The following is a 24,516-nucleotide window of genomic DNA, read 5'->3' as shown; positions in this document are numbered from 1 at the left end:
CCAAAACCACTCAGTCTGACGCCTGCTTGCCAGCAGGTGCATAGGACCCCTCTGTGAGATACATATGAAAAGATTGGACTTCTAAATAATCCTCTGGTAATTTGGACTTGGATAAGTAAATGAAGAATGATACGTTCAGAAAAATTCACAAGAAAAGTTCAGAAAAATTCCTAGAGCTCCAGTTGCTTACCAGTTCTAGAAATAATAAGGATTTACCCACATCAGTCTTTGAAAGCTGGTCTTGTGTTTGGTAATTAAAGTAATGAAAGATCCTCTCTGCCAGCTCCATCGGGACAGCAAGCCAAGGACTCAGACTCTTGATAAAACAGTCACCGGCACAGTGGCTCTCCTGCCATGTGTCACCTTTGACCCTTCATGTGTTGAGCACCCTGTTGATCTCCTTCATAGACCCAGGTAGTTATTAGCCCTGCGGAAGGAATCCCTTACCTAGTCAGTGAAAGCCACACTAAAATTCTTATAAACTAGTGCATTTCTTGAAGCTTCAGTCACCCCATCTCTATCTTGGGGTATTATTTATAGTGGGTTCAGCCACATTTCTCGGCACTCTGTTTAAACAAAGTCCCCTCCACATCGGTATTTCTCAAAGTGTGTGTCTTGGGGCACCTTCATCGACCCAGCTGGGCCACAGGCAGACCTAATCAGCGTTCCAGCATCAGACTCCCACAGTCAGGGTTGAGGAACCTGCATGCCAGCGAGCTCCTAGGGAGATACTTCCATGCACTGAAGTGGGAGCCCCACTGCCCAGGAGAGAAATGCTCCTTCTTTGATTGCTCAGTAAGATGTAACACTTTAGAGCAGGATAGAAACTGAGGGCCTGGGAAATGCAGTTCACAAGTGGCCCCCCAGGACCCAGCTAGCCTGTGGTTGGAGCTGGGCCTCGTCTTGGCCTTTCTTGACTCCCTGTGCCTGGGCTTTTAGAGTCAGTGAATGGGGGGAATTTTATAGTGTAGAAAATTCATAGGACTCCTTGAAGCACAGAACAGGGATGGTGCCCTGTTGGCTAAGAGGTAAAGCCATCTCAGGAATCTCTGTTTAAAAATGCCACTTCACAGTTCCAATGTGATTAAAGATTTAAATGTAAGACTGGATACTATCAATATAAAATTCTTAGAGGAAAACATAGGCAGAACACTCTGACATAAATCGCAGCCACATCTTTTTTTGATCCGTCTCCTTGAGTAATGGAAATAAAAACAAAAATAAACAAAGGGGACCTAATTAAACTCAAAAGTTTTTGCACAGCAAAGGAAACCATAAACAAAATGAAAAGACAACCCACAGAATGGGAGACAATATTTGCAAACGATGCGACTGACAAAGGATTAATCTCCAAATTTACAAACAGCTCAATATCTAAACAAAAAACCCAATCAGAAAATGGGCAGAAGACCTAAATAGATATTTCTCCAAAGAAGACATACAAGTGGCCAAGAGGCACATGAAAAGATGTTCAACATGCCTAATTATTAGAGAAATGCAAATCAAAACTACAATGAGATATCACCTCATACCAGTCAGAAGGGCCATCTTCAAAAAGTCTAAAATAAATGCTGGAGAGGGTGTGGAGAAAAGGGAACTCTCCTACACTGTTGGTGGGAATGTAAATTGGTGCAGCCACTATGGAGAACAGTATAGAGGTTCCTTAAAAAACTGAAAATAGAGCTACCGTATGATCGTGCAATCCCACTCCTGGGCATATATCCAGAGAGAAACATGGTCCGAAAGGATACATGCATCCCAATGTGCATTGCAGCACTGTCTACAATAGCCAAAACATGGAAGCAACCTAAATGTCCATTGACGGAGGAATGGATAAAGAAGATCTGGTACATATATACAATGGAATATTATTCAGCCATTAAGAAGAATGAAATTATGCCATTTGCAGCAACATGGATGACCCTAGAGATTATCATACTAAGTGAAGTGTCAGACAAAGACAAATATCATATGTGGATTCTAAAAAGATGATACAAATGACCTTATTTACAAAACAGAAAGACTCTTCAAAAACAAACTGATGGCTACCAAACGGGAAAGGTGGAGGTGGGAAGGGATAAGTTAGGAGTTTGGAATTGACATTCACACTACTATATATAAAATAGACAAATCAACAAGGACCTACTGTATAGCACAGGGACCTCTACTCAATATTCTATAACCTAAATGGGAAAAGAATTTGAAAAAGAATAGATACATGTATATGTATAACTGAATCACTTTGCTGTACACTGAAACTAACACAACATTGTAAATCAACTATACTCCAATATAAAATAAACATTTAAAATGAAAAAAACCAAATAAGTAAATAAATAAATAAATATGCCACTTCAGGCATTCTCTGAACTCAGAGCAAAGAAACTAGCAGAGGGTACACAGTGGGCCTGGGCCCACTGGCCTGACACCCTCTTCCAGCTGCAGACTTGGGCTCAGTCCAAAGCAGCCGGTTCTGATGCAATCACACAAGGCCGGCCAATTGCCTTCATTCGTCATCACCATCATCAGTAAAACCTGAGTCCTTAGTGCTCCCCACCAGCAACAAGAATCGTTTAATTACATAATTCATCCTAATGGAGGCGGCAGGGTGCTTACGAGAGCCCCTCTTCCACCACTGACCACTGATGGGAGCTCGGCTTGCTATGGCGGCACCATTAAGCGCCTCAGAACCGAAAGTGCCAGGTGAAACCTGCCTTGTGTGGTGTGACCCTGAGAGTCAAGGTCATCCCCCTATCGCCACGGTTGGCTTATTTTATGCTCAGCAAACTCCTCCCCAATGAGGGTCCTCCCACCTCCGCTTTTAGGCCCGTGGCCTGCTTCTCAGCAGTGGCTGGGTCTCCCCACACTCCCATTCTTGGGCAGGCCTTGGCGTCTGAACTCATGTCCATCATTATGGTGTTGTTCTTGCAAAGGGGCCTCCTCTTGCTTGGCTGACGGCTGTCACTGTATCTGGGCACAGAGAAGTGGTCTGGGAAGCCCCCAATGCTGCCATCTCCCAGAGAAGCGTGGCCACCACAGATGATGATGGTGAGGAAGAGGAGGCTTGCCACATACACCCAATATTTCATTTCATCTTTATGACGATATTACGAGGTAGGTAGAAATATCCCCATTTTTCAGATATGGAAACTGAGGCTCAGGGGAAGTCAAGTAACTTGCCCAAAGTCACACCAGTAATACGTTTCAGATGGATTTAAACAGGAGTCTGGGCCTATAACACCCATTACAGCTGAGCTCTTAGTCCCTCCCAGAGCTTCCCTTCCTCTCCTCCCACCAGTTCCCCCAAACTTGCTGGGCCTCCAGCTCACCCTGGAAGTGCTCCAGGGGCCTGCTCCTCAGGGGAAGACCCATGTCCCCGCCCCTCCATGCCCACCGCTGTTCCACTCCCAACCTCATCCCTTCCTCAGGGACCAGTGTGAAGAGCTGCACTTTCCTTTCCAGGCTCCCCGGTGCACTAGGGCTGCAGCCTCTTCCTCTGCTTTGCACAAAGCCTGCAGAACAGCCTCCCAGCTCCTTAGCCAGCTGCCGTTTAAGATCTGGCCTCGGGGCTTCCCTGGTGGCGCACTGGTTGAGAGTCCGCCTGCCGATGCAGGGGACGCAAGTTCGTGCCCTGGTCCGGGAAGATCCCACATGCCGCAGAGCGGCTGGGCCCGTGAGCCGTGGCCGCTGAGCCTGCGCGTCCGGAGCCCGTGCTCCGCAACAGGAGAGGCCACAGCTGTGAGAGGCCCGCGGACCGCAAAAAAAAAAACAAACAAAAAATCTGGCCTCGCGTTCCGTTTAGTCTTCTCCCCACCACACGTCATAAACTCTTGCCAAAGTGGCCCATATAGAACCCTTCCCTCCTCCACACCTTGTCCTCAGTCCCCTGCCCAGAATGCCATCTCCCGCTCGCCCTCCACATCTCCAGTCCTGCCCATTCAAGTCCCAGCTCAGAGACACCTTCCCCAGGAAGACGCCTCAACTTTGCCGCCAGGTGAAAACATACACCCTTCCTCTGATTCACATAGCACTTGATATCTCTCCTGTACAAGTTTTCCTGTGTTTTTTCGTAAATATGAGCCTTTCCCTTAAGGATCTTTAAAAACAGGCCCTCTGGAGTCAAACAGAGCTGAGTCGGAATCCCGACTTTGTCACTTACCAGCTGTGAGGCCCAGGTAGATTACTGTAGAATGGGGGTGACGGCATCGGCCTCGAATCCTTGAAGAATGTCCTCAGCTTAGCTGTGGAGGTCACCAGGCCAGGCTGTGACATCCAGGACGCAGGCAGTGCCCGTTCCTCTCTGGGCCCTTCCTTCCTACCCTCAGGAACGCTTCCCACCTTCACCCCTCTGCGCCTGCCCACCTTCAGCGGCAATTAGGCTAACCACGCACCCCTGTGCGTGGGGCGGGGCTCTTCCCGGGGCCTATCAACCGGGGAAAAGGATCAGGTGCGGCCAGTAGAGGGAACTCGGATGACAGCCTTCGACGGGCAGGAGGCCTCGTGGTGCCCACTCTGTCCTCACTCTGGACTTCCTGCAGGGTGTCCAGACTGACCCAAGGGTCTTCCTAAAGGGCAGGGGCTGCTGGCCTCTGCAGGTGGGGTGAGGCAGGGAGACTCCCACCTGCCCCCACAAGCTGAAGAGGAGGAAGCTCGTTTACGATTCCCTGGCTTGTTTCTTTGCCTCCTTGCGCCTTTGGTGAGGGCTGTTTACCTGCTCACCTGTGTGGTGGGTGGGAGCACTCCCAGGTGAGTGCCTTGAGGCCAGGGGGCAGCAGCAAGGGGACTGGGCAGAGAGCCTGGCTGCAAGGGACTGGCCCTCTCCCACGGAGCACTGTCTCCAGGCGTCACCAGCCTGGGGGCTCAGGGTTCTGTTTTATTAAGGGGCCCATGGTTTTCTTACAAGATGGAAGATGCAGGAATGAATCGCTTTGTCAGGGTTCTGCAAGAGGCTTCCCAGACCGGGAGAGAGAGAGGCGAGCTTCCCAATGGCCTAGCACGCAGATCCCTGCAGGCTGCCCCTTCCAGGGAGACCCTGCTGCCCCCTTCCCGGCTCACCAAGAGGAGAATGGAGAATACTGGGGATCCCACACGTCCAGGTCCTTACAGCTGCAGGGGTGCCATGCTGCAGACACACACAGCCCAGGACTGTGCCCGAGTGACCCTGGAAGGCAGGGGTCTCCCTCCCCCTCCCCCACCCACCTCCAGGGCCCAGCCTGGTGGGTGCACCATGTGTGATGAATGTAAAGCAGCCCGAGGCTTTTTTTAAAAAATAAATTTAGGGCTTCCCTGGTGGCGCAGTGGTTGAAAGTCCGCCTGATGATGCAGGGGACACGGGTTCGTGCCCCGGTCCGGGAAGATGCCACATGCCACGGAGGGGCTGGGCCCGTGAGCCATGGCCGCTGAGCCTGCGCGTCCGGAGCCTGTGCTCCGCAACGGGAGAGGCCACAACAGTGAGAGGCCCACGTACCGCAAAAATAAATAAATAAATAAAAATAAAATAAATTTATATTTATTGATTTTTGGCTGCATTGGGTCTTCGTTCTTGCACTCGGGCTTTCTCTAGTTGCAGCAAGCTGGGGCTACCCGTGGTTGTGGTGCGTGGGCTTCTCATTGTGGTGGCTTTTCTCTTGTTGCAGAGCACGGGCTCTAGGCACATGGGCTCTAGAGCGCAGGCTCAGTAGTTGTGGCGCACGGGTTCAGTTGCTCCACCGCATGTGGGATCTTCCCAGACCAGGGCTCGAACCCCTGTCCCTTGCATTGGCAGGCATATTCTTAACCACTGCGCCACCAGGGAAGTCCCCAGGGCTTTTAACTATCCCTTTCTTCTCTCTGGTACTTCTAATTTACCCTCCAAATACATATATTTTAATTTCTGCATTCTAGAATGAAACACTCTATCACTTTCAGTGACTCCTTCCTAGCAAAATGCTGCTTCAGGGAGTGGCATAAAAAGAAATTATAGGACTTAATCTCCTTCACGTGTTTTCACTTCTGCTGTGAGGACTTCATCACACCTGGTCTACAGGGAAATGTATTTATTCTGTTAAAAAGAGTAAATCTTCGAACAATGTCTTTTTTTGGGGGGAGGGGGCTTGGGCCTTTTATTATTTATGCATTTATTTCATTGTGATCATGGAACGTTTCAAACATAGACAAAAGTAGAAAGAAGAGTGACATGAACTCCTATGTTCCCATCACCCAGCTTCAACAACTATCCACAATTTGTAAATTAAGTATTCTTTGGATTTTAAGCTCTACTCAATCCTCTCATATTTACTGTGCAGGGGAAGAGGGAAGAGATAGACCATCTGATTATTAATTAATCTTAACGCTTCTAGAAAACTTAAGCTTTTAATTCTGGAAGTTTTATGAAAATCCTGCCTCTGGGCTGAAGGCTCACAGGCCCAGGCAGGGAGGAGACTAGGCGGCCAGGCAGCCAGCTGCTTCCACAGCCTAAAGCTCTACTAGGGAAAGGCTCCATCATTTCGCAGCCTGGCTGGCAACCGAGACTTTCAAAGGCTAAGTGTGCCCAGCGATGATGCCACTTAAGATGCCACATCTGAGCCCGGCTTTTACTCCTTCTGGAAGACAGAGTCAGTCTGCCATCTCCTGTCAACTCAAATAGAACAAATCACAGGTTCCGTCCCTGGGAGATGACTTACTGAGTGTCCTACCAAGTTTGTCCACCGGGGGGAACCGTGAGGTGCAGTCTTGGACCCTTACGGGGCCTTTGGGTCTTTTTCTGTGGAATGCGGGCCGGATGATCAGTGTCCACGTGACAGGCTCCACTGGGTGGGGATCCTTCTTTTTGAGAGCTCAGCTGGACCAGTGGACAGTCCAGGATGACACACTGTTGGGAAACCACAAAGCTCATGTTCCAGTTGAGGGGAACTCTGGGGATAAAATGTAAACAATAAATAATTTAAAATAATTAAAAAGGGCTTCCCTGGTGGCGCAGTGGTTGAGAGTCCTCCTGCCGATGCAGGGGACACGGGTTCGTGCCCCGGTCCAGGAAGATTCCACATGCTGCGGAGCCGCTGGGCCCGTGAGCCATGGCCACTGAGCCTGCGCGTCCGGAGCCTGTGCTCCGCAACGGGAGAGGCCACAACAGTGAGAGACCTCTGTACCGCCAAAAAAACTAAAATAATAATAATAATTAAAAAAAAAAAAACGCTGCTGCTTATTGAGCTCTCACCGTGTGTCCTGGGGAGCGGTTCCCCGTGGAGCTGTGCCCTGTGGTCAGACAGTGTGCTAAGGACTTTGTAGATGTTATTTATTCTCCACAACCCTGAGGGCTTCTATCCTCGTTTAATAGGTTAGAAACCTGGGACTCAGCCAGACAAGTACAACCTGCAGGGGCCGCGCCTTGGACCTGGCAGAGCTGGGTCTCAGCAGCCAGGCCTGCTGGTTCCAAACCCCGGGCCTGTGGCCACCGAGCAATGACCGCACTTCTGGGGCCCTCGGGTGACAAGTGCCCCCACTCCGTGTCTGTGGTGTGAGTTTGCGTCCAGCCAAGGCTAAGCAGGAGTCCTGCGCAAACTCCATTATAGCAGGTATGGCCGCTGCAGTTTAGCTCCCCAGCCTCTGGCTCAAACCAAATGACCTTTGCAAAGGCTGTTTAACTGGATTTCTTTCCCTCTCTCCTTACTTAAGAAGCCCTTTGCTTCCCACAGTTTTGCTGCAAAAATCTGGCTCAAAGGACTTGGGGCATCTGGCTGGTGAATGCAGGTAGAGCTTTTAACTTTAGAGGAAGCACCAAAAAAGGTCAGCTCAGCTGGGGAACACCCCTTCCTACCCGCCACGACTTCTCATTCCTACCCGCCACGACTTCTCATTCTAACTCGGCTGCTTTCGGCCAAGGCTCAGCCGGCACAGGTTCCGGGCCTCCGGGCACTGCTCACCCTCCCACTGAAGAGACACCCCCTGGGAGTGGGCATGGCTGATGCCCAGGTACCTGCAGAGCCCCCCAAAAGGGGCTTCCTTCCCGTGCTCACGACCAGTGATGATCCTTGGAGCCAGGTGGCCCCAAAGGTGGCCTTTGATCGACAACGGGCCCCTTTGACTGCCCATCCGGCCCTGGGCCCAACAAGCCACTGGGTTCCCACTGGCGGTGATGGTGGTCCACACGTTCACTGTCAGCGTTAACACTCTCACATGTCAGTGTCGGCAGCACAGCGTTGACATGTGTGCATGGGCTTTGGACTGAGTGTGGATCCCGTCTATTTACTTACTGTTTGTGTGACCTTCAGGAGGGGAAGCTCTCTAAGCCTCAGTTTCTTCGGCTGTGAAATGGACATTACAATCCTGGTCTCATGGGGACCTAAGCGAGAACCCAACCTGGGAAAGGAAAAGGGTGCCTGGTGGCAGTTAACCCACGCTTCCAGCCCCCCCCCCCGCCCACCAACACCCCTCACAAAGAAGGACCCTCCTTCCCTTGACACTCCGGGGCTTAGCTTCCTGAGGATCCAGAATCAACAGTTATTCCTCGGGATCAGCAGGGGGGGTCTCTGGGTAGAGAATGACCAGGCTGGGGAACTGGAGTGGGTGGGGAAGGAGGAAAGGAGATCGTTCTGATGGAATGCTTGTCCAGCACAAGGGAACCCACAGTGTCTGGAGGCACAAATGGTCCTTCAAGGTAACAGACGGTCTGTCAGAGGGCTCAAGAGGATGAAGCACGGGGTGGGAGGGAGGAGACAATCTAAAGATTTTACAGAGGTCTCGGGGGGGTCAGTGAGGGTGTGACGGGTGCGTCTGCATGATCTCAAGGCGGGGATGTAAAAGGAGCTCCCGGGGTTCATCGTGTTCAGGGCCCTGCAGGCCACAGCCCCCCCAGCGGCGTCAGAAGGGGGCACAAAACACACACAGCAGGGGACCCACCCCCAGGCTCTAGCTGAGGCCAGGCACGTTCATCTCTGTTTATTTTTTCAAAACAAAACTAAAAATCATCACTCAAAACATTTGAGGAGAGTGCTCAAGTTAAAAGCTTTATGGAATTCGCAGCCAGCACATCGCAGACTGGTGGTCAGGAACGGGAGCTCCCGGCGTCACCCGGGCAGGTCCCGCTCTGCCTTCAGCCTCCACTGCTGTTCCCTTCGAGCTGAGGTCCAGGCAGCGGGGTGGCCAGCCCAGGGCAGCGGCTGAGGTTGGCAGCACCCACAGATCAGAGGCTTTCCAGTTCTCCACGGGCTTCTGATTTGACCATCCAGCACCTTGAGGGCCCGACGTGCTCCCTCCCCCACGAGAGTCCAAAAGCATCTGCAAGGCAGGCAGGCGGGTCAAGGCCCGGGCGCTGGCGCTGTCAGAACGCGGACGAAAGGGCAGGCAGTTCGGGATCTGCATCTTCACCAGGAAGGGCGAACTCGTCGCCTCCAGGGTCAGCGGGTGGGAAACTGATTTGCTGTCATCACCGCTCGTGCTTAATATTGGCTTCACTTCGCTCCAGGGTGACCCCGTTGCCATTCCGAGGGCCCTCCTTCCTGTTCCAGTCCTTCTCCGTGTAAAACTCGGCAAGCACGGGGCAGTGTTCAGAAGCCACTCCGCCCCAGGACCAGTTATCTGGAATCCAAGGGTTCGTGAGGCCTTCTCTCAGTACAGCCCAGTGGCCTGGAGGCAGAGGGAAGACAGACCCAGAAATCAGGATGGGGGACAGGGTGGAGGTCACAGGCTGGTGGTTGGAGGCCATTGCTGTATGTCTGCAAGCCTGACAAGACCCCTCAAGTCAGCCGGCTTGTCTGTGCAAACGAGCTGTTTCAGCCCATTGGATGTGCCACACAAGTGAGGGTTTACCATGTAGGCCCTGAAACTACCCCGGGTCCAGGCCTCCTGCCCAGTCACAGACCCGTCGGCCTACGTGTGGTGGCCCCCGCCTCCCTATGCACCACTTCTAATCTGACCAGCAAGGCTAAGTGTTTGACACAGAGACACATGCCCTGCAAAGATGTCTAAAGCAAAGTGAAGGTCCTATTTCACAAAGCAAAGACACTGCGGCAGGGGGGGCATGGGCGTGGGGAGGAAGTTCTACAAAAAGAACAAAGAAGAGAAAGTTACAGAAGTTTATGAGAAAGTAAAGGTATCTTTAAAGTCAAGATTTAGAAATATATGAAGCAGGAGGTACGTTTAATAAATAATGAGGGCTTCCCTGGTGGCGCAGTGGTTGAGAGTCCGCCTGCCGATGCAGGGGACACGGGTTCGTGCCCCGGTCCGGGAGGATCCCACATGCCGCGGAGCGGCTGGGCCCGTGAGCCATGGCCGCTGAGCCTGTGCGTCCGGAGCCTGTGCTCCGCAACGGGAGAGGCCACAACAGTGAGAGGCCCGCGTACCGCAACAACAGCAACAACAACAACAACAACAACAACAACAACAACAACAATGAAATAGTCACAAAAGCAAGGATAGAGCAATTAGAAGCACTGGTACGGCCCTCAGTGACAACCGTCACGGATAATTAAGTGCACCCAGGCCTGGGCTCTGGTGTGAGCTGTGCCTGCCCAGGTGACAGTTCCACGATGGTGGCAACTCCTCCCTGCACCTCGGTTTCTACAACTTAAGAGCAGGGGGTAGATGAGACGATCTCTACCTTCCTCCCGGCCCCGCGCTCTCGGGCGCTCCAGCTTCCTTGGTGACAGCACTGCCCCCCCACCCGGCCCCACGGCAGCCTGCCACTGGCCTTGGTCTGACCAGCAGTGCGCTTCTGCAAATTGCACCTTGCCTACTTTGATGGCCGTCACTCCCTCTGAGACCCACTTTCTTCGTCCTTTGGGTTCTCCCATGACACAGTCCAACAGGAAATTCTAGTCCTGAGGATCTAAGTCTTGGCTGCACGTTGGGGTCTCACAGTGGGACCTCAGCGTTGGTACCTAAAAACTTTTTTAATGTCTCACTGAAGTATGATCTGCAGCCACTGGTGCTTAGTAAAGCTTCCAGGTAGAACTGAGAACAACCGTCCTTGTCCTTCACCAAGAGACCTGCTGCTTCCATACTTCTGTTTATGACTGTTTCATGACCCAAAGTCTGTTCAGCAAGTGGCTGGTTTGGGGGGAGTGCTTTTCAGTGCTGAGATTACCCACCACACCCTGGTCCTGGTGGCGTCCTGCCTAAAGAACTTTTCCATCCTATCGTGATGCCAGGTGACATGTCAGCTCACCTCCAACTGCTGCTCCTCAGGCCACAACACAGCGCCTGAATGTGACGGGGCTTGAGGAGTGTTTGCTGAAGGGCTAAATGTCCTTAAAATTAGCCTAAGGTATCAGCTCGTCTTGGAATTGGGGGATGCTGCCAGTCTGGAACCAGGTTTGCCGAAGACACACACTTGCTCTGGCCCTCCTGCAGATCAGTGAATGCCTTTTATTGTTTTTCACACCCCCTTCACTCTTAACAGTGGCTCTGTTTGAATGATAATGATGCAGCCCCCTAAGCAATAACCTGATACATGCCCACAGAGGAGGGGAGGTCACTCCTGACTCTTCCTGAAAGCAGACAATCCAGAACTGTGAGCTCAGACACGTGATCTGTTTCTGCACAGCACTTGTGCTTTACCTGTGAAAACCTTCTTTAAGCTTTTACTGATCCAGATGTTGTCCAGAGTCTTCGAGCCTTGAGGATTCTTGGTGCTGATGTTGGTAAAGGTGTGTGCGGGGACCAGGGGGTGGAATTTTTCTTTCCTCAAGATATCACAGTCACTGCTGTCTGGCCCCTGGCCGAAATCTCCTAAAACTATCACCTCTTTTTCGCCTGGAAGTGGAAGAAAGAAATTCAGGAACGTAAGAGGTGCTGGGAAGTCAACACCACACTGACCACAACTCAGTTAAGTAGGACCATGACTCTCTGAACTGACTCTCCAGGGTTAGGACTGTGGCATGGTTCTCATTCTCCCAATTTTTCCAAATTCCTTGTCCAACAAAACCCCCCCCCCAACTTTAGGAGTAGGTTAGTGACACATTTGGAAATGGGGGGCAATGTGATACGAGAGATCACCTCTGTTCTGGATCACGGGTTCCAAATCTTATAGCACAAAAAGCCCTGCGGGTCTTGCCCAGATATTTAACAAAAGCTCAACATTTATTGAGCACAGAGGGAAGACCAGGTGAAGACACAGGGAGAGGACGGCCATCTACAAGCCAAGGAGAAGCCTCAGGAGAAACCAACCCTGCCAACACCTTGATCATGGACTTTCCAGCCTCCAGAACTGTGAGAAAATAAATGTCTGTTGTTTAAGCCACCCAGCCTGTGGTATTTTGTTAGGGCAGCCCTAGCACACTAATACAGGGCCAAAGTGGAAAGCTTTTCTCTTTCAGTATTTTCAACTTTTCTCTCATGGTTTGATTTACTAGAGTAAGTGGGGTAGTTATGAAGTATTTTCCAAAGTGAGGAGACACTCAGAAAGGACAGTGGGCCCCAGCTAGGCTCCCTGGGATTCCCATCCACTGCCTGACTGTCACTTCCTGTCTCGAGATTCCCTTCCGGGGAGCCACGTTATCATAGGGAGTGGCGTTTCTGTTGCACCCTGTAAGGAAAGCTTTAAGCAAAGCAATTAATAAACTAGGGCCAAATGCATCCGAGACACTCAGCAAAATCTTCCTGGACACGCATTATGTTGCAATAATAACGGCTAAAGAAATCTAAAGTGAAACAACACAAGCCACCAACAGAGGGCACTCGCGCACCGCACATGACGCCCTCCTCCAGGGGGCGTGGCGGACAGCAGAGGACGGGAGCAAGGCCTTCCTGCTGCCATTGTGTGACCAACGGAGAGGTAACTGTACCCCTCAAGCTAGATCGTAACAACCTTGGCACCCAAAGCAGGGCGAGCCCAACCAAGCTGTCTTGAGAAATCAGTGCCAACTTCCAACAGGAAAGCCAACTTGAGAATAATACTTAAGTAACAACTCATACGTGGCCAGTGTTAATGACCCTCCACTGAGCCCTCACCGTGTGCCGGGCCCTCTTGCAGGTAAGAAGCTGAGGCTCTGAGAGGTGGAAGGGCTTGCCCAAAGTCACCGAGCTAGCCCTCAAATCCGGGGCTCTTTACAAAGAGCTGGGATGGAAAAGCCCCACATATCTGGAACAGAGCCTGCTGCCTGGCGGACGAGCAATCAACACGCAGGAGAGAAATGGTGAACGAAGCACGAAGAAAACCGCAGAATTAAGGTGCAGTGTATTTTTGAAAAGGAACGAAGAGAAAGATGCTACCTTTATTGAATATCAAGGAAAACTGAAGTTAGGAAAGGCTGAGGCAGAAAATTCCCCCATATAATGAAAGAGGTTTTCATTGGGATGCAGACCTGAAAAATTCGGGCCAAAAAAAGACAATTCTGAAACCAGGAGAGGTGCTGGTGTCCTGGGTCAATAAAGCCAGCTCTGTGTAACTTCAAGAATGAAAATAACGGCTCTTTCTGAACTGGCAGTTTCTTACAACTCACCTTCTTTTGGTTAAAGCGGTTTGGTAATGACATCGAGACAGTCCTTGCCTCTAAGGATCCACAGATGTGCAGGCACCTGATCTCTCCCAAGGAGCTGTGCGCCAGGGTGGGCTCTTGAGTCATTCTCTTAGTTTCCAGGAGTGAAGGGAGAATGCCTGGGGCTGACTTCCTCAGAGACCGTAGATTTACAAAATGCCAGCGACAAGAGCAGGAGCCAGTCCCCAGTGGAAGAAGGTCTTACCCAGATGTCAAGCAGGACTTTGCCCTGTTTCACTCGTGCTGAGTTCACAGAACAGGCCCCGTGGGGTCTGAAAGAAGAAAATTCCATCCGAGGATGGGCACTCCACCCCCAGCCCCTGCTGACTTCAACCTGAGTGCACATTCTAGACAAAGGCAGAAAGGCCCAGAGTTTGCTAATCAAATCGGCTCTGCTTACTCTGATAGAAAGAAGCCTGTGGAATAAAGGCTTAGTCTCTGTTTTAGCTGAGCCACCTCCGCTCGTCGATTTACCCTTGTTGCCCCTTGGGCAGGCTGCAGCACTTCCTGAATCTTTGGCTCTGCCATGTTAACAGCAAACTAGATGTTAGCTACAAGCAGGGGGACACGGGGACATGAGTCACTGTCCTTACATGGGCATGTCAAGGCCTAGCCAGGCTGTGGGTCAACAGTCCCCTGGCAACTTGGAACAATACCCTGCCCAGGTTTTCTGACAAAAACCTGATCCCTGCCCGAATATCAGAAAAAACACTGAGGGCCTAAGGTTATCAGAGAAGTTAGGAACTGGCATCTTTCCTTTCTGCTTCCGTGTAAAGAAAAGGAAAAGCTTGAGATCAAGAACAATAGAAATGTCCACAGATTTAAAAGCTATCAAGTCATCCTTTTTAATAGGTTAGAAAGTAGCTGTAGGTGAACAATTTCCCACATAGTTGCTCCTTGGATGAAGTATCTCAACGTAAACATCTTTCTGACTTTTTTTTAGCCCAAAGACTCATAATTTGAGGAGAACGCTGGTCACAGCACATCCTGGTTCGAGATGTAAGCTGCCTATCAGTGTTCATAAGAGCATTATTTACAACAGCCCAAAGATGGAAGGAGCCCAAGTGTCCACTGACCCACGAATGGAATAGTCTTTGGTCCTAAAAAGAATTCTGACATATACTACAAGCCATGAAGACATAATGTCAGTGAAATAAACCAGCCATAAAAGGACAAATATTGTAAGAGTCCACTGACATGAGATACCTAGAGCAGTCAGGTTCATATAAAACAGAAGGTAAAAAGGTGGCTGTCAGGGTCTGGGAGGAAAGGGAGAATGGGGAGTTCATGTTTAATGGGTACAGAGTTTCAGTTTGGGAAGATAAAAAAGTTCTACGGATGGATGGTGGTGATGGTTATAAAACAATGTCAAGGTACTTAACACCACTGACTCGTACACTTAAAAACGGTGAAGATGGTAAATTTCATGTTATGTATATTTTACCACGATACAAATCTTTTCAAACTGTAAATGTGTAGTTTGACTGAGTTATTTTTGTAGCCAAATCTTCAAAAATCACCTTTTGGGGGGCGCCGGTTCAACAAGGAAAAACAAGGCTTAGCGAGCGAGGGACTGTTGGTCAAGACTCTAGAATATGGGAGAGAACTGCTGGCCTCCGGCTATGAACCCTCACCTGGAGAAACTCAGGGCTCTGAAAAGCCAAGCCCAGCGGAGCACATCCCAGTCTTTACAGCCGTGGCAACTTTTCCTTCTGGTAAACCGCGCACAGAAAACCTTCTGTGTTACTGGGGCCAGGAGCCTGGAAAGCAGAGTGCCCCACCTTTCTTCTGAAGTTCTGTTCTTTTCAATGTTCTCTTAATCCCTCTGGCATTTTTGAGTCAACTCATGTCCGCTGAGCCCCTGCTATGTGCAGGGTCCTCCCTCAGACAGCTACCACGCCCCTGGGCGCCCTGTGAGGTTAGCACTGTCAACCCCCATCAGATGGGGCTTGAAGGGTGGTGACTTGCCAGATGTCCTACGGCTGTCCTACAGCTGAAAGAGCTAAGATTAAAATCCAGCTTTTCTGTCGGCTTCAGGGCTCCTTTAACAAGGTCGGCATCCCACCAGGGAGAAAAATTCAACTGACGGCTCGTCAGGACTTTCCCACTCCCCCTGTCACCAGCTGTCTTTCACAAGAAGAGCAGGTTCAGATCTGCAGGAAGGACCACCACGGGGGCACACCTGGGGCAGTGGAGCCCACGATAGGTGTCACGGGGGAGGGTATCATCACTTAGTTTCTTCCCCCCTAATCCTTTCCATCAAAGAGAGGCTGAAGAGCCACAAAACCAACACCGTGGAACCCGCACGCTAGACCCACAGAGACAAAGCTGTCAGCATGCACGGGGCAGCCGGGCTCCCCAGGATGCAGGCGGTGTGGTAGTTTCCCATGCATTACTCAGTATGCATCGCCGCCCACAGGACGGCCAGCCTAAGGGAGGGGAGAGATGCTCCGAAGAGGTGACCCCCGCCTGCCCTGCAGAAGTGGGGGCTGCTGGCCCAGCCGCAGAGAAAAGACAGTTTCCTACCTTTCAGGGTTTCCTGCAAGGTCTGCACGAAGCTAGCCCAGCAGTGGCTGTCACTGTGACTCTTGCTTGGGTTCTCACCCCCTGGGAGGGTCAGGGCTGCCAGGTGAAGGTTCACCAGGGTCAAGTCATGACTTCCCACCTGGGCAACGGGAAACAAAGCATCAGGGCCAGGCGGAGATGTTCTTACTGCCTGTACCCGTTACCTCCGCCCCATGAATATCTTCCTGCACAACACGGATAACGGGAAACGCACACAAGGCCAGCTCCCCCTGGAGAGAAGGCAAGGCGGCCACCGGAAGAGTCTTCTGAGGTCCCTGCAGGACCGAGACCTGTCTTGTCCTATCAGTGTACCCTTTACATTTCACCCCCTACTCCTCCTTAGGGCCTGGAAAGTTGGGCACATCTAGAAATGTCAGATGTTTGTAGCTTTATTCCTTCTGAGCAGCTATGAGAGAGAAAGAGGCAGCTTTAGCAGCTGGTTAGCAGCTTCGTTAACAAAGACCTGGGGCTCATCCCCACGGGGCCAGCCCGCCACCCCCTGCCAGGACCCGCTGCCAGGCCCTACCGCCTTCCCCCCTCTCCCCCTCCCCTATGTGTTCTCTTCCCTCCAGAGACCCCTGCACCCTGAGGCTTACTTTCACCTGATTTCAAACATGTGAAGAACGAAAGCTGCCCGAACCCTGGCGGCACACAGGCTATGCCCATCCTGGGTCCCCAGGGCAGGTGAGGAAGCGCAAAGTCGGGGTCGGTCTCCCAAGCACCGCAGCACTGCTCAGCTGCTCTGGGTTTGGCAACCCGGCCCTTCTGTTTGTCATGGCAACAAACACCAAACCCTACCAGGAAGTGGAGGTGCAGAGGGAGCCCCCGGGAAGTGGTGGCTACCAGTTTCGTTTTACAGATGTGACCCCAGTTTGCCATCGCCACTGCCCAGCCGGGAGAGCTCCCTCTGCAGCTGTGGCTCTGACCCCCGGGGGAACCACCGTAAGGCCGTGGGCGGGGAAAACCTGCCTGGAGAGAGAAGCCACATCTCTGTCCCTACAACTTGCCGGGCCTAGGATGAGACACAAAGTAGAGGAGCCTACGTGCCTGTCTAGGGGACCGCTTCATTTAGAGGATCTGGGCCAGTAGTTCTGAAAGCATCTCACTGGCCGTTAAAAACAGCCTCTGCCCCCTAGAGACACTGGCTGGTTCTGCCTGTTGCCTTGCTTGGCCAAAGCCAGTGCAGTCCCTTTACATAGAAAAGGGACCCGTGGAAGAGGTGATACCTAGCTGATTTATGCATCAGTACCAGAAGCACAACACGCAGACACCCCCGGGCATGTGTGTGCACATGGAACGCCAGCATCTCTGCAACCACGTGTGCGAGGCGGGATGAGCTTGGGCTAGACCTCAACCAGAGTCACCACAGCCCCCAGCATATGGGCTGCCCCAGCCCCGTGCCGCCAGGGAGAGACTGTGCTGAGGTCTGTGGCAACTCCCAGGCTCCAGAACTGCTCTGGAGCCTACAGAAAGGGGGTGTCCCAGACACCCTGCAGGCGGCTTGCTGGGGACCACCCTTGCCTGGCCCTGTCACTTCACGGGGTTAAGGCCAACTGCTGACTTGGTGATCTGCTTTGGCTGCTGCCTTCTCCTCCTTCCTGCTGCCCAGCTTCTGACTGTTTGCTGTGCCTTAATACTTCCCAGAGGCGTCCAGGGCAATCGAAGAGGCAGCTCAGACCAGTCTGCTTGCTGCTCCCGGCTCTGGCGAGACAGGGCTCATCTGGAGGTGTCAGTTACAGGGCTGCCCTCACCCCACCGCCCAGAAACTCCTTCTGAGCCCCTTCCAAACCCAAATGACCTCTCGAGGGTCCCCCCTCTCCCTGGTAAGAGAAGGGGGGTCCTCAGAGCAGTTCTGCTGCCCTCTAATCCAGCAATTCCCAAAGGCCCAGCATCCTTAACCAGCGCAGGGAGAACAGAAGAAGCACTGGAGGTGCTTTTGAAAACCGGACATTGTGTGTGTCTGGGGCAGGGTCCAGGAAACCCTGATTTTAAGAAAATCTCTCCAGGTGATTCTGCTGTTTATCAGGTTTGAAAGGCAACCACCTGATCTCCTTCCTGCCCAGATGTCAACGTTACCAGAGCTATAGTCCCCCCAGATCCCTTTCATTCCTGCTCTGGACAAGTTCCCAGCCAAGGGAACCCCAAGAGTGCGTGCTGACCCAGCCCTGAGAAAGAAGAAAAACAAAGCAAAAAGATGAGCTTCTCTGGCTCACAGTTCAAAAGGGGACTTTTTTCCCTTTTTAGAAGGGGTGGCCCTTCACGGCAACATGAGCAAGCGGTACCTTGAACCTCACGAGGTACGGGCTGGGGCCTGTGGGCTTCCCGTGCCCGTTGCCAGGCGAGCTCTCCTGCCAGGTGGCATCTCTCAGTTCCACCCCAGCCGCGGTGTCCCACAGGAACCCTGCAAACCCAGTGCCCTGCGGGAGAAGACGAGGCGTTAGTGTGCGGAGGGGTCTGTCTGGTGGCGGGGCTCAGCCCCGAGCTGGGGAAGCGGCAGGTGAGGCCAGGAGGAGACGAGGGGGGAAGCAGCAGGCTCTACACCGGGTCCTGGGGTTACCTGCCCAAGGCCTGTTTCTGAGACAAAAGCACATCCAAAAGCCACGGCATGTTCCTCCCTGTCCCCCCACCAAATTTCCCAGACTGGCAATTTCAGAGAGTTTCACATACAGCTGGGGTGCCTGGGCTCTACTTTTGGGGGGATTGGGGGCAGCCCAGACTAGGCATGGAGTTACCTTTTTTGTTTTTTGTTTTTGTTTTTGTTTTTGTGGTACGCGGGCCTCTCCCTGTTGTGGCCTCTCCCGTTGCGGAGCACAGGCTCCGGACGCGCAGACTCAGCGGCCATGGCTCACGGGCCCAGCCGCTCTGCGGCATGTGGGATCTTCCCGGACCGGGGCACGAACCCGTGTCCCCTGCATCGGCAGGCGGACTCTCAACCACTGCGCCACCAGGGAAGCCCTGGAGTTACCTTTTTAATCATCGCCTCCCATGAGGTAGCCACTCACACGCTCATTTGTCAGATGAAGACTCAGCTGCTCAGAAAGGTTAAGTAACTCCCCCGAACCCCCACAGCTGGTAAATGGCAATGCTGAGGGTCAAATATAAGACTCCAAGGGGTGGTTTTGCTTACTGATTAGTTGCTGCTGATAACAACTGGGGCCTGGCACCTAGCAGAAGCTCAATAAATATTTGTTGGCTGAAGAGAGGTCAGGGCTACCAGTCCCAGTGGTTTAGAACTGGTCAAAGGCCCTCCTCAGGCTTGCGGGGCTGCACACAGGGGACTGAAGCCCCGGTGCAGGGCACTGAGAAGGCCAGTGAGTGGGGCAGATGGATGGGGGTGGTGTCGGCAGGGTCAAGGGCTTGGGGCTAAACAAACCCCTGCACCTCTGGCCATCAGAGGGGCCGCTCTGAACCTGCCTGCTTCGTGCTGCTGTCCCAGGTGGCTTGTGGAAAGCGAAAAGATCCCCCTGCCCCGATCCCAGCTGCTGGAGGCTCTGCTGCCCACGTGGGATCAGCAGCGTCATCCGAGGGGCGGGCGATGCTCTTGTGAAAGGAGAAGTGACTTTGCACATCCTGAGTGGCCTCTGCTGAGTCCCCAAGTTCAGCTCAGGTCCCAGCCACACGTGTGCTGAAGAGGGGGGAAGGAAGGAACAGTGTCCTGCGTGCCGTGCATGTTTCTATTTTTAAATGATTGACTTGCCCACCCACTGGAACGAGTGCTAGTTTAAGAGTGAGAAGACCTGGGTCTCATCCCCTCGAATCACTTAGCCCTGGGACCTCGGGGGAGCCACTCTGTTTTTCTAAACCTGTTTCCTCAGACGTAAAGTGAGGGAAATGTATTTGCCCTGTCGGCTTCAGGGGGCTGTCCCCCCATTTACTGTTTCCCAAGCAGTGGCGCCAGAGTAACCCCCCTAAAGTACTGCTCAGGTCCCCTTCTGCTTAAAATCCTTCAGTGGCTCCGCTGCCCACTGCCCTCTGAGCCCTCCGGGTGGGCACCTCCTTGCTCAGTGCTGCCTTTCATGCCTGTTCACCTATGTTCCCAGCAAGACTGGGCCTTTTTGGCCTCACAAGGCTGTGCATGCTGCTCTTTCCACTGCTGGTTCCTTATACCCTCGGCAACAACTGGCTAGACTGGACCAGCTGCAGCCTGCGATGGGTACCAGCTCCCAGTACACCTGCCTGCTGCCTCATGTGTACCCTGCCAGGCACTGGCTTATGTCTGTTAATCAAGCATTCAGTGCACATTATCTTTTAAAATCCTAGAGCCACCCTGTGAGTTGAGGAAGGGGCTGCTGCTCCCATTTTACAGATGAAGGAATTGAGGCTGAGAGATCTGAGTGGTAGCCATACGCTGTTCTCCAATGGCCTTGCCACCTGACCTGGAGGTTACCTGGCCTGTCCCTCCAACAGGCTCCATCAGGCTCAGCCAAGCCCCTGGGCAGGGCTGGGTCACTGGGTCTATTTTTCTCACCGTGAATATCTGGCATATAACGTAGTGCCTGGCACATAGTAACCTTTTTAACGATTTGCTAAACAGATGAAAAAAGAGTGTTAAATGGGCTGTAAGAGCCCTGTGAACCTACATATTTGTGTAAAGTGCTATTTTAAAAAAAGCAGGCTTCCCTGGTGGCGCAGTGGTTCAGAGTCTGCCTGCCGATGCAGGGGACATGGGTTCGTGCCCCGGTCCGGGAAGGTCCCACATGCCGTGGAGCGGCTGGGCCCGTGAGCCATGGTCGCTGAGCCTATGCGTCCGGAGCCTGTGCTCTGCAATGGGAGAGGCCACAACAGTAAGAGGCCCGCGTACCACAAAAAAAAAAAAAAAAAAAAAGCAAGGTGGTATTATAACTATTTCTACGTGGACTGAGAAGGGACGGCTATGAGCTGGAGTGGTAAAGACCAGATACCTTCCAATTTGGCTGTATTTCCAGCCTCCTTGTGAATGTACACTGGCTTTTAAATGCAGTAACCACTTACACCCCAAAACCCAGAGAAGTAAGATTTACATCACACTTTAAAGTAGTAGCTAAAAAGAGAGCTTATTGCCAAGAAGTGACTGGATAATTTTAATCCAGTAAACATTTATAATTTAAAAGCCCCAAATCTCAAATATCACTTAGATGAGAACAATTTATGTGGGTTTATAAGCATATTAGGTATCCTAGAGATAAAAAATATAACATCTGCATTTATGGGAAAATTATGTAATGATATAATCCACTCATAATTAAGTATCAGGAGTCTTTTTTAGAAAAATCTAAAACTCCACTGATATTGAATATTTCCAGCGAGTAAAAAACTGGTCTTGAATATCATAGGTAGGCGTGAAAATGTATACATACAGAGATTGACCCAAAACCATATGGGCAATACTAATGACAGAAAATTCAGAATTAAAATCTGCTGAAATCTTCCACAGAGCATTTCCACACGCACAATTCCTACCACTGAAAGCAAACACCTCACGTATGAATTAAGTGAATCTGAAGTTTTCAGTCAGTGAACAATGGGCTCTCCACAAACTTGGCAGAAGCTAGAACTGTGGAGAAGGGATTAGGAGCACAAAGGACTGAAATGCCCCATTTGCTGCCTTGGCTCCAGACAGGATTTCTCCTTTCCTCCCAACACCCAAACTCCCATTTCCGAATGGGCGGCAGTCCATTCCTGATCCAAACAGGAAAGGAGAACCAGGGCATTTTGAAACAAACGGCCAAGAGCTAACAACTGGGCAGAAATACAAAATGACATCAACGGTGTTGGCAAAGGAAAATAATTTTAAATGTCTGTGATCAGGGGAAAAGAAAATGGAAAACCCCAGTTCTGCAGATGAGGGTGTACCTTCTGGAGCTGAGTCGTGGGCTTCTCCGAAACAACGGCCTTCCAGCATCCTCGGGGCCCCTTCCACTTGCGGATGTTGGGCAGGATTGGCTGGTTTAGCTCCGTACAGAACTGTAAAGACAGAGCACAGGTCAGTATGTGTTCCCGCCTAAAGCCGTTCCCGCTGCGGGCGGCCGGAGGAGCCAGAAAATGTGTGATCCCGACTCATCCGCCTGATTCAGACACTTGTCAGACTTCATCCCTGTGTTCTCAGAAACCAGGGTTTGCGAAGACCTGGATGGCAAAACAAGTGCCACAAATTAAAAAGCAAACTGTCTACCCGTGAAATACATCATTATCACTGAGGGACTCTTAGCTCTCAGCAATTGATTCTCTTTGTAGCATTTTACCACAAATAGTTCAAAACAAGTTGTCAGAATCCTTTTAATCCCTGTAAAACCAGTGGTTAAGGTCCCAGGAGGGTCTAGATAGGTATCAAATGAAGAGGAAAAAAGATGAATACATGGTGTCTTGTCTTCCCACCGCTTATATTAGAGGCGCAAAAACTGACCCCCAGAATGTAGTCAATAGTGAAATAACTTTGTATGGTGACAAATGGTAACTAGACTTAATGTAGTGGTTGTTTCATAAGGTATAAAAATGTCAAATCACTATGTTGTATATCTGAGACTAATACAATATTGTAAGTCAATTATACTTCAATTAAAAAAACACCAACTGACCCCCCTCCCACCTTCACCGTGCACCACTATATTGTTCACCTTGGTTTTCCTCTGAGAAGAAAGCCCTCCTGTCGTGGATGGTTACTACGCCCCATGTGTGTTTGTAGGGTGAGCTTCTTTTTGTTTATGTGTGTTCCACCAGTATAGTACCGTAAGGCGACTTTATCATCAAGGCAAAATACAATTGCACAAAGTAAAATGAGGAGTTGAAAAACTACGGGCTTCAGAGTATGTGGACCGGTTCCTCTAACTCATGACTCAAACACAACCCCATCTCTTAGGGCTGGTTCTTTTGAGGCGACCCCAGAATTTGTCAGATTTGGGCTCATCTCATTTGAGATTCTCTGACAGCTGGTACTGCCCCTTCCCGGTGACACCCTCCTGTCCCTCTGCTTCATGACCTTGGACCACCCCACTCATCTCTTTCTCTGCCCGCCCTACAAGCCAATCTCTTGGCTCCCTTCTGGAGGCATCACTGCTATCTCTTTAATCAGCTGCCCTGGACTAATCTCACTCAGCCCCACAGCTTCAGCTTATCCCTCTATCCCAAAGGCCCCCAAATCTGTACCTGCAGCTCAGATTCCTCTCTTGAGTTTTGAATTGTATTTCAACTTCCTTTTTAACATTCCCATCTGAAGGTTTCCATAGAAGCACACACCCAGCAGGTCCCAAAGGCACATGCCGTTCCCCTCCCCCCCCCATGCCCATCTCAGTTCCTGGCATTTGCATCCTTCCAGCTGCTCTCTTCCCTCTCCTCCCACATGCCAGCGCTTACCAGGCCCCACCCTGCGTCACGTGTGTCTGGAGTGCCCTCTTTCTGTTCTCCAGCACCACTGTTGTGGCCCGTTTTCAGAACCCATCTTCTCGCACCCGGGTCACTGGCACAGCTTGTAGAGGTCTCCCTGCCTCTCTGTCATTAGATCACCTACCATCCGTCCACTGGGTAACCTGTGATGGCTATGCTGACGCACCGCCCCTGTGGTTCTCAAAGTGTTGTCTGGGGCCCAGGAACAACAGCATTACCTGGGAACTTGTTAGAAATTCTCTGGCCCCATCATAGACCTACTGTATCGGAAACTCTAGGGTGAGGCCCGGCGACCTGTGTTTTAACAAGCCCTCCAGGTGATTCTGATGCCTGCGAAGGTCTGAGAACCACTGCAGCGGCCACATGCTCCCTAAGCATCTGCCCCAGATTTAGGTGGTGCTGTGGGCACACAGCCGTCAGCTGGCAGCCCCCTCTGGGAATGCCTCAGCTGCAGACAGCTGCACTCGTGCCCTTCCTGGGAGGCTCACATCCAATGGCTGAGAGATGCCAGGGTCTAAGGGTCTGTTCTTTGCTCTCCCATTGCTCATGCTGTAAGAGGGAAGACGAGGCATAAGCAAGTACTCAGCCAGTCATTGCCATGGTGACAAGCGCTATGGAGAAAATGAGACCAGGCAAGGATGGAGCCTGCTGGGAGGGCTTCTCTAGATGGTTACTGTTCTAGGAGTCATGCTGCTTTTATAGTTATGTGTTTACGTGTCTACCTCTCCCCAGCAGTGGACACCATAAGGGCAGGGACTGTCCCCAAGTCACCTTTATAAAGCCCACCTGGCACAGAGCATGGCACCCAGTGACGCTCTGCTGGTGAACCAGGAAACTCCAAGGAAGACCACAGTCCTCAAATCCGTGTATGATCAACAAAAGGAGGAATTTCTTCTTGAAGCTAATTATTTAAATAATTGCCTCAATTTTAACCTGATTTTGAGTTTGCCTGGGAAGCGTTCTCTCTGGGATTCGGTCATCAGTGACTTTTATCCATTCCTCCTTCAACACTGCCACGGACAGTGTTATTCCCGATGGGGGGCTTTTGCCTCGGATGAATCCCCATGGCCAGATGGTCCTGGCTGGTAGCCATCCTCGGGTAGGAAATGGAGCACTTGGGAAAATGCTGGTGGAATTT

General features: G+C 51.4%; 1 protein-coding gene across 1 annotated transcript in view; it reads right to left on the bottom strand.

Moving 5' to 3' along the window:
• Nucleotides 1–8,901: 8,901 nt before the first annotated feature.
• The window catches only part of EEPD1 (endonuclease/exonuclease/phosphatase family domain containing 1), a 117,258-nt gene continuing 101,643 nt past the window's right edge, over nt 8,902–24,516 (bottom strand). The window contains exons 4-8 of the mRNA XM_081243861.1: nt 21,852–21,962; nt 18,302–18,436; nt 15,981–16,119; nt 11,536–11,730; nt 8,902–9,603 (exon numbers count right to left, since the gene is read on the bottom strand). Of these exons, the coding sequence (XP_081099987.1) occupies nt 9,404–9,603; nt 11,536–11,730; nt 15,981–16,119; nt 18,302–18,436; nt 21,852–21,962 (780 nt within the window). The 3' untranslated portion in view covers nt 8,902–9,403. The remainder of the gene's footprint in view (nt 9,604–11,535; nt 11,731–15,980; nt 16,120–18,301; nt 18,437–21,851; nt 21,963–24,516) is intronic.

Source organism: Mesoplodon bidens (assembly GCF_964165515.1).
Source record: "Mesoplodon bidens genome assembly, chromosome: 9".
NCBI classification, from domain to species: domain Eukaryota; kingdom Metazoa; phylum Chordata; class Mammalia; order Artiodactyla; family Ziphiidae; genus Mesoplodon; species Mesoplodon bidens.
This window is presented reverse-complemented; position numbering and strand designations above follow the sequence as displayed.